Below are 16606 nucleotides of genomic sequence, written 5' to 3' on the forward strand. Positions count from 1 at the left end.
TTTAATCTATCTATATATCTATAAAAGTGAGAACGTGTGCGTATGTGTGTGTGTGTGTGTGTATGTGTGTGTGAGAGAGAGGACACTTTCACCCTATATACTCCATAATTTTTTTATCTTCGGACTTGAAATTTGGTATATAGGGTATTTCGACATTAGGAAAACTTTTTAATCGGTTTTCATCCGAAAAAAAAAACGTGCTGCTAAGAGGGCGATATTTAAAAATTGGTACTTTGATGTCATCGGATTTTTATCTCTGTCCATTTCATGAGGTTTGAGGACGCATTTTAAGGATCACGGCAAGTTGATTTAATGGTCATCGCACCTGACTAACTGTCAGTAGGTTTTGGTTTCGATCTCAGTTCGAGTATTTTGTTTTTATTCACAAAAACAGAATTGTTTACAAAAAGCATGATACTCGCATGCACATGTTTCAGTTTCTTTTTTACTTAATTGTTCTAAAGGAATTTAACGATACGTTTAATATCGGGCAACGCCGGGTACATCTTCTAATGTATCTATAAAAGTGGGAATATGCGTGTGTGTGGACAATTCTCAAACTATATACTCAACGAGTGTTTCATCTACAAACTTGAAATTTGATATATAAGATAATCAGACATGTGGAAAACATTTTAATCGGTTTTCATCCGAGAAAAGGGGCTGTTGAGGGGTCAACTTTTAAAAATTGGGAGTCATTGGAATTTTATCTGTTTGTCAACTGTTACGCGAATGAGCATGCGTGAATCGTTTACATGACAGATTCTTTATGTTAAGAATACATAAGTTTGAAAATACTTTAAAAAGATTGTGGCAAGCTGGCCTAATTGTTACCGTACTCGACTCACTGTCTTAAGGGTTTGGTTTTGATCTCAGCTCGAGTATTTTTTTTTTTACTTACAAGTGAAATGTTTAGGAAAAACATAATAAGTGCATGCACATGTCTCAGTTTCTGTATGAATGAAAATATAATACTTATACGTATTTTACGATCGGGCAACGCCAGATAGCCTGCTAGTAAAAAATAAGAGACAACAAAACGAAGAATCGTATAACTCAAATTTATATATTAGATAAAGCTACTTCACTTATCATAGTATTGCATACTTTTGCATTTAATTCATTTTTTTTTTCTCAGAAGTTTTCAAATGCACACTTAAAATGCAAATCTGGACGGTTCAACACTTGAGGGCACAGCTCAATGAAGTTTCCAGCCACGGTTATGGTCTTTTATAATTAATTCATTCTTTTTTTTTTTTCGAAGTTCTCAGAAATTAAGGGGCCCTCTTTCGGGAGGGGGGGCTAACACTTGATTTCTAAATAAAATACATAAATCTTCGAATATTCCATTAAAGTTCTCATGTAGTATTGGAATGAGTTACACTAACACTGAGTTAGTGAAGAAGTTGTGGACATAATTGTTCTCTCCGAAATTGATTAAATATGTTAGAATATATCTTTCGTGTGGTCTCGTAGTCTTTCTGGATTCGGGAACAAGAGTCTAGTTTGGTGAAGTATCGATTTTCTTGTTGTTATTTTTGGTCGCATCATTTGGAGAAGGAGCACCGTTCCTCATAAAAGCACATAAAAATTAGTTCGCCATATCGATAGGATCTTATTTGGGCTGTCAATGATTTGGAATATTTAGTCAGGATTTATTTGTAGGAAAAAATATCCTCATGCCAGATTAACTTGACAAAAAGAGATACCTTAGACACTCTAGTAGGCATTCAAGTTCTCTTGAGTAGGCTTTATATCACTTGACATATATACGGTTAATAAGGAATGATACGGCTTGCAGAATTCTGAAATATTCGACTATGCAAAATTTGCATTGTCTTAGAATTTGGTTCATATGAATTTGGACGATCCAACACTTTCCCATCTATTACGTAAGTTGTTTTTTGTTTTGTTTTTTTTATCTTTTAGATGTCAAACGCACCATGTAAGTGCTGTTGCAGTTTTCTTCTCAGGGTATCTGAGTGATTTGCTTAGTGTGAAAGATAAAATTCAATTGCATTTTACTACAAATAAATATTTCTAATGTTTAAGCTTCTGGGTCTGACCTTCACTCTTGATCTGAAGTAGAAAATTTACATCAAATCTGTTGTCAAGGTTGCTGGAAAAATGGTTGTATCATTCCACCATACTAGTAAGTGCCTCACTCCCGACGCAACCCGCTAAATGTATAAGAGCCAAATATTTTTTTTTAAATTGACTGAATACATGCTGCCACATCTAAGCAGGAGCTGCCCAGAGACTCTATCCTGCCTTAACAGAGTTCAAAACCGGTTTCGAAACCTAGTAGGAGACGCCCTTTTCTCCTCTCTGCAATCTATTTCCACAAAAGAAAAGTTGTAAGCTTGTTTCTTTTCTATCATTATTTTTATAACAAGTGCTCGTCTGAGCTTCAATCTTTGTTTCCCCTTTGCCAAACTTTCATAAAATACACTCGTCTAGCTTAAACCACTATCAACAATTTCTCCACTCTCTATCTGAGCCTAAATCTTAAAACAATTTCCATGAACAAGGCTTCTTTCCTGGAACTGCCCGCTTATGGAACTCTATTCTGCTGTTCTGCTTTCCATCTGACTACAATATTGTCATTTTCCACTCCAATATAAACAAGTTCTTGTTGAGCCGTACCCCTAAATAATCAAATCCTATCCAACTTCCACTACTAAGGACATCTATGCTGTTGTCTTTGTGACCACCATATATTCATTGGCTTTAATCCTCAAATGGCTTTCTGGCCTTGATAAATGGTGAATAACTTGTAAAAATAAAAGCAAATTTGTCCCGAACACCCTGTACCTATCTAGAAAACATTGCATTAAAATTCATCTTTGGAGTGCTTACATTTGGTTTTTCACTGCCACTTTAAAATTATACGCATCTTTTGGGTGGAATTTTATGTTTGGATGTTTTATTCATTTTCTTTTAATAAATTCGAATTAATGGAGGAGCATAAAAATCACTTTTATGTAATTGATAAAATGCAAAAATTACGTGGCATTTATATTAAATTGGCAACCAAAATTCCTTAAGCTTTTTTTTTTTTAGAAATATTTTTCTTTTTTTGAAAAGGCGCACCTGCCTTATTAATGTTCACAGCAAAACGGTAACACATGCGCAAATCAATTTCAAAAGAGATGGTAATTTTTCTAGAAGTTATTAAGCAGCCAATAAAAATGTAAAGAAAAAACGTCTTTAATCATTGTTGAAAAAAAAGTTTTCAGTTAATCATTATCAAAAGTCATATTTCTGTTAGACTTTGGTTTTATTGTTTTGTTCTGCTGGATGTAAAACTACTCTCCAGAGCATTTTAGATAAGATCAATATGGGTTAAGTTTCAGGAGACAACCCTCCCATGCATTGCCTTCTCCTCTTTTTGGCATTTGCATTCTCGACATCAAAAAGGTATTTTATGCCTATCTTTTCTTTCCTGGGGAGGCAAGTAAAGTTACAAGAGGCCATCCACCCATGCATTGCCTCCTCCTTTCGGGAGAGGAATATTTTTATAGCTTTATTTCCTAAGATAACTTCATTCATAAAGGAGTTATGGCTTTTTTTCAGTCGAATTATCGCTTTCTTTTGGTAATATGTTTTCTCTGTATCCAAAATTTATTTTATGACTATGTTTGCCTTCGTGGGGAGGCAAGTAAATGGCTAATTAAATAATTCTCACAGTAGAAAGGTTATGAGTCTTTCTCTACTTTATGATTATTTCCATGGAAGGTATTTAGCTGAGTTTCAATTTCTGGTTTCCTTCTTATAGCACATTTACAACAAGAACTCGTCTAATTACCACAATTACAAAGAACTTTCCTTTCTGCTCCTGCATGCCCAGCATCAAATAGAATCTCAATTTTTTCCATCCTTTTCAATCCTCTCATAACATTTTCATCATTTGATTAGCAATCTATCCATCTCAGTTATCCTTATTCTCGAGTGGCGTTTAACCTTAATAAAAGATGATCTATTAATAAATAAAAAATGTGAAATTTAATACTGAATCTAACCATCTCTATAAAAGTTTTCTTTTCATGATTCAAATTTTTAATAATTTCAAATTTTATTTAGTTACTAATGGAACCGCTTTGAAATTCCAGGGTGCTTTCTACATCAACTTGTATAATTAATTATTAACTAGCAAACCACCCGGCGTTGTCTGGTCATAAAATGCGCATAAATATTATATTTTAATTCATGCAGATTTCGTATTTATTATTGCAGAGCCAATTCTCTATTGACTATTATCCAATATATAGCAATGATTTCAAACGTTATTAAAATGATATGACTTCGATACAACAATCTACTAGAACGAAAACCTTAACGCTCAGCGCACAATCTTAGTTATCTCACTCCAGCAATGTTACCGTCTGAGCTACAGACAGATGACTGCGAAGAGTTAAAAAATTAAGCGATTTCGAGCTATGAATATCTTATTTTGTGTATGCACAAAAGAAACACTTGGTGTAATGTTTTAATCAACTTACACTGTCGAGGTTAACTGTTTTATTTTCAATGTTGACACCTAAGCAGCAATTTTTGTCGACTCAAAACCAAATTAAAAGAGCGCTGCAGGTCCAAATACCCTATATATCAAATTTAAACTCTATAGACCAAATATTCATAAAGGAGTTTGGTAGAGACATTTCGCACACATGCCGACAATGTCACTTATATATATTTCTCTGTGCGAGAACGTTTTCATCTAAAATTATATTCAATATAGTAGAATGTAGAAACTATGCAGAAATAGCATTCAGCCTAATAGTGAAATAGAACAAATCATTTAATAACAAACCATAAAAATGAATTAGTAATTAATTAAAGCTTGTTTTTCAAAGGAATATGCGAATTAGTTAACCTTCATGTAATTGCTTGCATATCCATGACTTAGTATATTAAGAAGCTCGTTTTAATAATTTCTAAAAAGAAAAAGTAGGTTATTAATATCAATGTCAGAGCGAGGCAAAGATTCAACTTTATAAGTATATAGAAGATAACTAACATGCCGCCCGGCGTTGCCTGGTCGTAAAATACGCATAAATATTGTATTTTAATTACTGCATATTTGTTATTTATTTTGTAGGTATTAATCATAACGTTAAATTCCTTTTAAAAAAAATGAATTAAAAAACGGAAAGAAACTGAGACATGTGCATGCGAGTATTATGCTTTTCTGAACAGTTCACATCTTATAAGTAACAAAAAAAAATTGCAGCTGATATCGAACCGAAAGCTAAAGACAGAGAGTCAAATACGATAACCATTGGACCAGCTTGCCATGATCTTTAAAAAGTGTTTTCATACCTCGAGAAACTGTTGACAAACAGATAAAAATCCGATGACAACTAAGTACCAATTTGTCAATTTTAACCCGTTAGCACCCCATCTTTTCCGAATGAAAACCGATTAAAAAGTTTTCCACATGTCTGACTAACCTATATACCAAATTTCAAGTCTGTAGATCAAACATTCGTTGAGTATATAAGTCGAGAAGTGTCCTCACACAAACATACATACACATTCTCACTTATATATATATATATATATATATATATATATATATATATATATATATATATATATATATATATATATATATATGAGAGAGAGAGAGAGAGAGAGAGAGATAATAATATTGTTTTAATTAAATAATACATATCTGTTAAGGTGAATATTATTAAGAAAAGAGATCATCACCAGATGTTTGTTTGTTTGTTTGTTTGTTTGTTTTTTACATATCCTTCTGTATACATGTAATGAAACAAATTATTTGTGAGCATCCCTGTAATGAGGAAAGCCAATCCCTTCTCTCATACACCGTAATAAATGACAAATAAGCGCATGTGCTATTCATAAAAACCTTGTATAAAAAAAAATGACATGCCGTGGATCTGATTCGAACTGCCGACCTAAGAATTACATATGATTTATTATTTTCAGCTTTTTATAATTTAGATGTTCCGTCTATTCGAGAGAGAAAAAAAATTACGTTTCTAGTGTCAAGTCTATTTGTTTAATAGAGGGATGATGTTCTGTTCGAGGTGATGTTGCTGCCTTTGGTTATTAGATAATTAGACATATTTCACTTGGATACCGTCAAGTAAAAATCAAATTTTAGAATAGCAGCTGCGTCCTGTTAAAACTTTTTCGCTAGAATCCTTCACTAGTCCGAAGACTAGCACCTATTTTGGGTATAAGAACATCTTAATATAGGCAACGTACACTTCGATATGAAAATGTTTCATCCTGTTAGCATCTATATATTAATACGATAGCGTGTGTGTTCTTTTGTGTGTCACGCTTATATCCAGATCGTTTAACTGTTGTGTTCTTCTATTTCTTGTCATGAATAATTTTACCAAGAATTCTTTATGAGTCTTGGTTTCGGTTTTGACTATAGATGATGGCACTTAAATCATCTACTTTTTTTTATAAATAATTTTATTAAGAATTCTTCATAAGTTTCGGTTTCAGTTTCGATTATGGCTAAAGGAACTGAAGTTATATACATATATATATATATATATATATAACTACTTCATTTACTCACAAAAAATTAATATACTAAAGTATAAATTTATGCATAAACTTTAAGTATTTACTTCAACAGTGCTCAATACGTAAGTAGAACTAGTTAGTAAGTTATAAAATATATATGGTGATTAAGCTACATTGAATATTCCGCGTTTCATCCACTCTAGGATTCTTCAGGCTTATACGAGAATTTTGTGGTTGTCTCGCATTTTTATATATGCATCTTCTATTGAGTGTTTAGTTAGCCAATCAGTTTTCTGGTATCCACCTCGCCCTTCCTAATAAGCCAATGACCAGGCACTTACAGGACATAGGCCATTTGACCTCCGGTTGACCCGTTCCTTTGTGTGTGCTATTTAGCGTAGATATCTAGTGTCTTGACCTGTTTTAAATCTAAGTTAAGTTTTTTTTAATATGTTAGTTTATATATATATATATATATATATATATATATATATATATATATATATATATATGTATGCATATATATGTGTGATAGTTTATATATATGCATGTTTATTTTTTTTTATTTGTTTATTTTCTATTGTTTTTGTTAGTTTTAAAATTATTTTGTATCTCTATCCTAGAGTAAATTTTATCCTGTGAACACAGTTATTAGCTATTTCTCTCCTACAGTTTAATAGACGTTGGGGTTCTTTAAAGTATAGGATAGCAAATTTTTCATGAAGGCATAATCTACATGGATCGTCTAGGTCTCTACATGTGTTTGCTTGTCTTACTATTTTCCATTCGACTACTGGCGAATGTCCGCTTTCCTTGAGTTCCCAGTATTTGTTTGATAGCGTTGTTTTCATATGGTGTTTTTTATTATTGAATGTACCTTTGTGGTCATAATATCGAGTTTTGAAATCAAAGGAAGTCATACCTATGTAATATTTCTTGTTATTCGGGGGGGGGTCACAAATATTGTGGCCTGGTAAACTATGCTTTTGGTTAGACATTTATTTTGAAGTGGGCAAAGTGTGCGGTACATTCAGTTGCATTTATCTTGTTCGTTATTAGTATTTTTATTTTTATTTCTAGTATGGTTGTTGTTGTCCAGAATTGGTTTATTATTATTATTATTAATTATTATTATTATTATTTCTACTAGTTACATATGTGTATTTTGTGTAAGTTTTATTTTTGTCATGGTGTCCACTTTTTTTATTATTCATTTTGTTGTTGTTTTCATTGATTTATTTAATATTTTGTTATTATGTGCTTTAATTATCATCTCAAAATTTTCGCAGCAGCTGTAGTATAACTTTAGGGTATTTTTATTGGAAATTTTGTGTAAGGGATTGGTTGCGGAAAAGTGCGTTTCGATAAGATCTAGAAATTCTTGCCAAGTTTTGTTTTTAACATTTGATTGTATGGCGCCATATACCAGATTATATTTCTTTTTCTTCTATTTTTAATGTTATCATAGTTATTGGTGTTTTATTGCTTATATTTGATATTTGTATGATCCCACACAGTCGGACGATTCTGTTTATAAAAGATGCTGCTAAGAACTGACGAATCAAATTAATTCACGTTCTGCTACTAACCAAAATCAGAAACCGGAATTGCTTCATAAATATTAAACCTTTTCTGGAGAAATTTCACATGTTATTTTCCCGGGTTTCGACACGGTAAGGATATTTTGTTCTGTGGAACTGTCTACTACAAACAAGTCACCTCCCAGGACTTGTGTGTAACAGCGAACCATCTGAAACTGTTCTAAAACTCAAAATGGCTTACACTTCTAGATCAATGTTTTTGTTAATTGCCATATATATTTTATAACTTACTATATATATATATATATATATATATATATATATATATATATATATATATATATATATATATATATATATATATATATCGTAAGTTTATATTTCGGTTTCGATTCAAGCTAATGCACCCAAGTCATATGGATATTTTTTTTTTTTTTTTTGAAATCGCAACTTTATAATATATAAATATCGATATAACATAAACTCACACAGTATTAATGCCGGTGTCCCTCAGGGGTCCATCCTGGGCCCAACTCTTTTCCTGATCTACATTAATGATCTTCCAAATCACATCCTTACATCATTTGTAGACATTTATGCTGACGACACTACCATTTATGGTAGCACATCTAAGTCAGTAAACGACCAAGTTCTCTCCAATTCTCTCTCCTCTGATCTTGAGCACGTAGTACAATGGGGAAAGGAGTGGCTGGTTACTTTTAATGCATCTAAAACCAAGCTTCTCTCTTTACATCATCAACATTCTAATCCACATTTGGCATCAATTGAAATGAATGGCTCTCGTCTTCAGGAGGCCTCAGTTTTGACAAGCATCTGGGCTTGACCATTACTCCTGATCTTAAATGGAACACGTACATCAAATCTGTTGCCAAGGCCGCTGGAAAAATGGTGGGATCTTTCTATCGATCCGGTAAATATCTCACTGCTGATGCTATTCTCTATCTATATAAGAGCCAGGTACGTCCAAGGATGGAATACTGTTGCCACATCTGGGCAGGAGCTGCTAGAAAGGACTTGTCCTGCCTTGATAGAGTTCAAAATAGACTTTGTAGCCTCGTAGGAGATGTCCTTTTCTCCTCCTTGCAACCTCTATCTCACAGAAGAGATGTTGCGAGTTTGTCTCTGATGTATCGTTATTTTCATGGAAAGTGTTCGACTGAGCTTCAATCTATGGTCCCCCCTCGCCAAACTTTCACAAGAAACACTCGTCTAGCTGTAAACACTATCAATAATTTCCCCCACTCTTTATCTGTGCCTAAACCTAAACGTAGATTCCATGAACAAAGCTTCTTTCTTAGAACTGCACGCCTGTGGAATTGTCTTCCGTTTTCCTGCTTTCCGGCTGACTACAATATGGTTGTGTTCAAGTCTAACGTAAATAAGTACTTGATGAGCCGTTCCATATAAGTTATCAAATTTACCAAATTTTCATTACTAATGATTACTATATTGTCCAATTTCTACTGTACACTCTTTAACCCTTATCCTTGAGTGGCCTCTTGGCCTTGATAATGTGGTGAGGCCTATGTAAAAAAAACAACAAAAAAAACTCTATAACGATATATACGAAATCTACAGGAATTAAAATATAATATATAGCGTATTTTATGACCGGGCTTTACCGCACGTCTATGCTAGCTTAGATAAATATTTTTGTAGTTTTAACAAAAAAGCTACAATAATATCAGAGCGTCTCCATTTACACTGAAAATCTACAGAATGCCAAAATCAATATATTACATATGAATGAATCTCCTGTGGAATTTCCAAAGGTCTCGCTAGTCTATGATAAAATGGAGAACTAGAAAAGAATGAAAAAGTTATTTTAACCTGTTAGAAGATGAAAAAATTGATTATCCTCAGGCAAGATGAAACATCGACTTATGACGCTAAGGTGATGCGTCAGATTTTGGAAGCATCATTAAAAAAGAACGTGATCCAAAAATGCAAAAGAGCAAGACATTCGGCTTTATGATCCCACACTAATTGATTTCGGATTTTTTGAGTACGTTGAAGGTCAGTGTGTTTTACTGCCAGCAATTGTGAAGTTTTTAACAACTTCAAAGTTGCATTCGGAGAGTCGAGAGACAGCGTGTAGTGCGAACAGACATGTGTGTTATCAAGATTATTGGAGCTGATTCAAAAAATTGTAGGTGAGACAGAACACAACTTTAAAACTCCACTGAAATCAATTTTCAAACTAGATAACTTCAAAGCTGCATTTTATGCAAGGAGTTGAACAAGATATTAATTTAATGCTGAGTATCAAAGATAAGGATTTGGAAAAGTTGTCAAATTCTAGAAACCAAGATTTTTAGTTTAATCCATGAATTTTTGAAACTTCTTGAAATCTACTTATATTAAATTTAGTAAAGCAAAGCTTAGACTCAAATATTAAAAACTAAATTGAAAAAAAATGATGTTTATTTTTCATTTTTATTTTCATTTTTCGTTTCTCTTGTCTCGTGTATTTTTGTGGATGACATGTAACGTTTCACTCCGAAACGTATCAACTAGGAGATGACGGTGGCTAAGTAATTTAACAACAAGGACTGACAACCTAGGTGCCAAATTCGAATCCAGTTCGTTCTACAAAATCATCTTCGCTTAAGGCGCTTGGTTATTTCACGTGTACCCCCACCCCCGCTGTAAGTACCCAGTATGTTTTTAGAAAGAATTTTAACTTGAAAGGTATCAGGGAAACGAATGCCAACATTAATCTTCTGATTCATGCGAAAATGAATGGAGGATGCTCAACAAGAATTATTATCTCTACTATTATATAAATGTGTGTGGGTTTCTTTTTCTATGGACTCAAAAATGGTTGTCCGATTTTTATGAAATTCCACACAAATGTACTTTATATGACTGACAATCTTCTTAGAAGGAACAGGCGATTTTAATCAAAGTTAACACCTTACACAGCCTAACATCACAAGTGCATTTGAGAAGTTTTATTATCACAAAAGCCGCAAGACCCGACATATAAAATTAACAGTAGGTTCTTTAATAGGACAGGGGCGTATTCGAAATGAATGTTGCTGGTCAAATCACAATGTCATCATGATACTTGATCCTTTTATTTAAAACTTAAATTCAATCCATTATCACTGCACAAGTAGTAAGGCCAGGCATATAAAATCAACATTACGTTCTTTGATATGACAGCTACCTGTTCGAAATGAATGTTTCTGTTTAGAGCACAATTGAAGCATGATATTTAACTTTTGCATTTAAAATTTTAATTCAAGCCATTATATATATAAAAAAATAATTTTATAAAATCAACAGTAGGTTCTCCACGGTGCAATATAGAATACAATGTATTGTAGAGTAGGTCAGTGTAGGGAGGCATGTGAAGCTTTCTCCTGGTGCACCACGATGGGCCTCCAACTCGAGCAAGCAATTAATCGATTTGATTGAAAAATGATCGATTTCATCGATTTCGATGACAATAAAAATGGTCGAGTGTGAAACATTTGTTTATCATCATTTAATCCCAAACAACGGCAGGTTTCCCTGCTAGTCAGCTTGTACATTCCATTTTTTAAGCAGCCTACCTCATTGGAGTGTTTTATATCAGTGATGGCAGGGGACGTGAGACGTTGTGATATAACATGTTTTCTGATAAAAGTTTATAGTGTGAGACTGGGAAATGTTTCCATTCGATGCACCGAAAGGCAGAATTATGTCGATTTGGCATTTTATTGACCACATCTTGTAATGGTGCAAATCAAACATGTGGGTTGTATACTATTGTTACATAAGAACGGCTTTCCCCCTCCTCATGTAAGTAAGAAAGCAGACTAGATATATGAAAATGATATTAGAAAAAGGCAATCATTAAAAGCTAATGGAAAATTGAAATGCAGTTGTTAATTCGTGTAAAAGTAACTAAATATAGTTAAAAGAATGGACAGTAACAAAGTTAAAAATGCAATGTAACAAATAGGTTAAATGATACAATTTAATTTACAGATTTCTTTTGTTTGTCAGACGTGTGTATATACATGCGCAAGGACACGGGTGAATTGAAACGTAATAAAGTCAGACTTGGACCACACCTCTAATGTTATAAACATTCTCAATATATTGAGATGGGGTTCGAAGTTAGATAGAGAGTCACACCCACAGCCAGAGAGAGAGAGGGTCAGACTGGGAGCTGATGCCCTTAGAGGCGAAGGGTAGAAGAGGAGACCATGTACTTATACAAGCTTGAATCCCTGACATCATCAATCGGCCGGTTGATAAATAAAGAAATCATGTATATGTTTGTCTTTGTGTTGTCATTCCACCAATTGAAAGGTAAATGTGTTTTGTCTATCATCATTTCTTAAACGAACTTTGTATAACCCCCTCCAAGTATTAATTGTCTGTCCCCTCCTCCATTATAACTGAATTATTTCTCCTCCGATGTAAATGAACTTTTCAATAATGAATTCGCATCTCTCAGCTCTGTTTAAAATGTCTCTCTCAGTATATAAATATCATCATCATCCTCTGTTCTAAGTCCCCCATTATATGTTGTTCCAATATGTACCCACAACACTATACTGAAATGGCACTCAATCTAGGCAGATTGAACCAGCTTTCTCTAAAGAAGGAAGTTTTCACGGAAGTATGAAATTCACACGTGGTCCCCAGTCGCATGTATATCCCCCATCAGGGAAGATGACGGCATTAGGTGTTTGCAGCTCTTGAGGGAGGTGTCAAGATCCTCCTACATACAGCACCTTTTATTCCCAAACGGTTACCCATCTGGTACTGACCAGGTTCAACATTGCTTAACTTTGGTGATCTAACAAGAACCGATGTGTCAATGTGATTATACTGTATATGCCGCAGGTTGTACATTGCCACTCACACATATAATTGATCCCTGTGTAAACAGCTGCCCGAAGACTCCCCATATAGCAGATAAACAGATATAATGTCAAAATCAATTGCCGATGGAGGTGAATGTTTGTTTTCATGGGAATTAGATTTTAATTTTATAGACAACCCCCAAACAAACATCTTTATATCTTAGCTAATAGGCCACCCGGCATTGTGCAGCTGTAAAATATGCATAAATATTATATTTTAATGTAATTATTATTAATTTAAATTAAATATTATATTTTAATTCATACAGAAACTGAGATATGTGCATGCGAGTATTATGCTTTTTTCTAAACAGGATCTGCTTCTTCATTAATGATCTCCCCTTATCACCATTAATGATCTCCCAAATCACATTCTAAGTTCATTCGTCAACATATAATCAGACGATACTACCATCTAAGGCAACACAATCAAACAATGACTAAAATCTATCTGAGTGACCTATCTCAGATCTTGAGCACGTGGTGCAATGGGGCAAAAGGTGATTGGTTAATTTCAATGCATCTTAAACCAAGCTTATATCTTTTCACCACCAATGCTCTGATTCGTTAAGCTTCTGGGACTGACCTTCTTTTCAGACCTAAAATGGAAGACTTACATCAAATCTGTTGCCAAGGTGACTGGGAAAATAGTTGTCATTCTACCACTCTAGAAGGTATCTCACTTCAAATGCACTCCTTTACATGTATAAAAGTCAAATGCACCCTAAACTGACATGAGTACTGTTGCTATAACTAGGCAAGAGCTGCTCAGAGCTCCTATCCTGCCTTGACAGAGTTCAAAACCAGCTTCAAAAGCTAGTAGAGGATGCCCTTTTATGTTGCCTACAATCTCTTTCACATAGAAGAGATGTTTCAAGTCTGTCTCTGCTCTGCCGTTATTTTCACAGCAAGTGCTCGTCTGAGCTTCATTCACTGGTTCCTCTCCTAGCAAATTTTCACAAAAATCACTCATCTCGCTACAACCACTACCATCAAGTTCCCCTACTCTCTATCAGTGTCTATATCTAAATGCAAATTCTATTCTGTGGAAATCTGTTCCACTGGCCCGCTTCCCAGCTGACTACAACATCGTAGCTTTCAAGTCCAATCTGAACAAGTTCTTGCTATCCCGTCTCCTTAAATAGTTCAAATCTTCCAAAACGATCATTGAGTTATTGTCTAACTGCTTGAGTCGCCTCCCGGTCTTGATAAGTGGTGACGACTTTGTAAAATAACAATATATATAAATAGAATCTATTGTTTGCAAACTATTTATCTGCAAAAAAAAAAAAGCCAAGTACGTCCAAGGATGGAATACTGCTGCCATATCTGGGCAGGAGCTGCTAAAAACAGCCTATCCTGCCTTGACAGAGTGTTGCATATTGGTTTTTATTAAGAGAGAGTCTTAGAGAGAGAGTAAGAGTCTTATTACAGTGATGCTTTTTCTTAGTGAGAGAGATTTATTAAGAGACTTAGTGAGGCTTGTTGGAAGTGATTCTTATATATTAAATGTTCATTCTTTTCTTGTGTAGAAGAAGAAACTCTTGGAGTGAAGGGATAGTGTTCAGACATTGTGTAGACATGATGTAGATTCACATTGTAATATGAGAAGTCGAGATGTGTATGAAACGACATTTTATAACACAGATATATAATACAATTTCACTTTACCTTTTTGGAAGAATCATAAACACAAGACGAGGTTTACAAAACACATAATGGTTTATTTCGTCACGACCGGCCGTTTCCATCACCAAGAATTCAAAGTCTCACATTTTTCCTTGAAGTGACGTCTCGCTTCCTAGACGCCTGACTGTCTCTCTCCGAGTTTCTTCACTGACTGTCTAACTCTAAAGTTTTTTCTCTATTCCTAGAACTTTCTATTTTCCGTGACGTCATACACATGTTAAAACATGTGCCTTCTTTCACGTGTTATGGACATACGTGTCCAAAACTTTTCCTATTTCTACAAAAGGAATTTTAACCTATATTCAATATGTTAAAAACATTATCTTATAAGCTGCATTCTTTCAATTTAAAATTTCATGACAAACTTGAGAGTTCACATTCTTTCCTTGAAATATTTATCTATATTTTAAACAAATGTTTGTTTTACATTTTTAAATTCTCACACGTAATCTATTTCTAAACTTAATCACGAGGTTCGAATTTGTCTATTGCTATTTCATTTTCATTTTAAACTAAATTCTCCATTTTTATACTTACATGAAAAGGGGACAGCCCTTATCATGTAACAAGAGTACAAAATAGACTTTGTGGCTTAGTGGGGGATGCCATTTTCTCTACCCTGCAACCTTTCTCCCACAGAAGAGACGTTGCGAGCCTATCCTTGTTTTATCGTTATTTCCATGGCAGGTGCGCGTCTGAACTCCAATCTCTGGTCCCCCCTCACCAATCTTTCACGAAAAACACCCGTCTAGCTGAATCCACTGTGAAAAATTTCCCCCACTCTTTATCTGTGCCTAAATCAAAACGTGGATTCCATGAACAAAGCTTCTTTCTTAGAACTGCACGCATGTGGAACTCTGTTTCGTCTGCCTGCTTCCCACCTGACTACAACTTGGATGTGTTCAAGTCCAACGTTAACAAATTCCTAATGAACCGCCCCCTTAAGTAAACACTTCATCAAATCTCCACACTAACGTAATGTACGTACTTGCAATAACCCTTATCCCCGAGTGGCTTCCGGGCCTTGATAAGTGGTGACCACTGTGTAAAAAAAAAAAATATATATATATATATATATATCTAGAACCTAATTCTTAAATATTTGAAGATATAAAAAATTTGAAGACTCTTTTACCAAAATAACTGAAGTCGACATCAAATGCCCCCCCCCAAAAAAAAATGATTGCTATGCCATCTAACAAAACAACTAAATATTTCGTATTATTTTGATTATTTTTTACATCTTCAATATTATTTTACAACGTTTCGGCCGATGTAACCTCCGCACGTCTTCGTGTATATCTTGTTAATCTCTGTCGAACTCAAGAATTTGCATAGAATTTCGAACGGAACTTTTTTTTATTAATCCATAGGGGTAGCATGTTCTTGTTCTGTCATCTATGACAGATAGATGTCTTAAGTAATTTGCAATTGTCTTCTGAGTATCGCCTGAGTATCGCCTACACTGAAGATTAAACCTCCAGAAGAGTGTTACTTACAACTGAATTTTACCAAGTACTTTATATGTTACGCTGGAAACAAATAAATATTTAATTGATATTCATTGATTGCTTTTAACGTCTTTTATATGAAAAAGTCTAGGAATTACGATTGGAACTATTAAAGCTATTCATACATAAGACTCCAATTTAAAAGGGTTTTAAAGACTTGCCTTGGTGACGGCACGATTAATAAAAGCACACTCATCAGTTGGATCCAAGTTTATGGCTTCATTAAAATATTTCAATGCCTGAAAAAGACAAAATATGAAACTTTTAAATTGTAATCATCATTTTCCCACTTGATAGACTTATAGAATAAACTTGAAGATAGCAGATTAAAATTGTTTAATACAATTTTATAATTTATATGAGGTGCTTCAATACGTTTCCTGACTTTTTTTATACAGACATTTAAAATTGGCGTAGACTCTTGGAAATTCGGTATGTTATTGCTATGCATCTTATAAGATGA

The 16606-nt window shown here is 34.0% G+C and overlaps 1 protein-coding gene across 1 annotated transcript in view; it reads right to left on the reverse strand.

Annotated features, from left to right (window-relative positions):
• LOC145254614 (uncharacterized) overlaps positions 1-16606 on the reverse strand; it is a 1033347-nt gene that overhangs the window by 6767 nt on the left and 1009974 nt on the right. Inside the window, exon 52 of the mRNA XM_080113229.1 lies at positions 16305-16382. Within this exon, the coding sequence (XP_079969355.1) occupies positions 16305-16382 (78 nt within the window). The remainder of the gene's footprint in view (positions 1-16304; positions 16383-16606) is intronic.

This window comes from Euprymna scolopes, chromosome 3, assembly GCF_053919585.1.
Source record: "Euprymna scolopes isolate OS-2025 chromosome 3, ASM5391958v1, whole genome shotgun sequence".
Classification (NCBI taxonomy): domain Eukaryota; kingdom Metazoa; phylum Mollusca; class Cephalopoda; order Sepiida; family Sepiolidae; genus Euprymna; species Euprymna scolopes.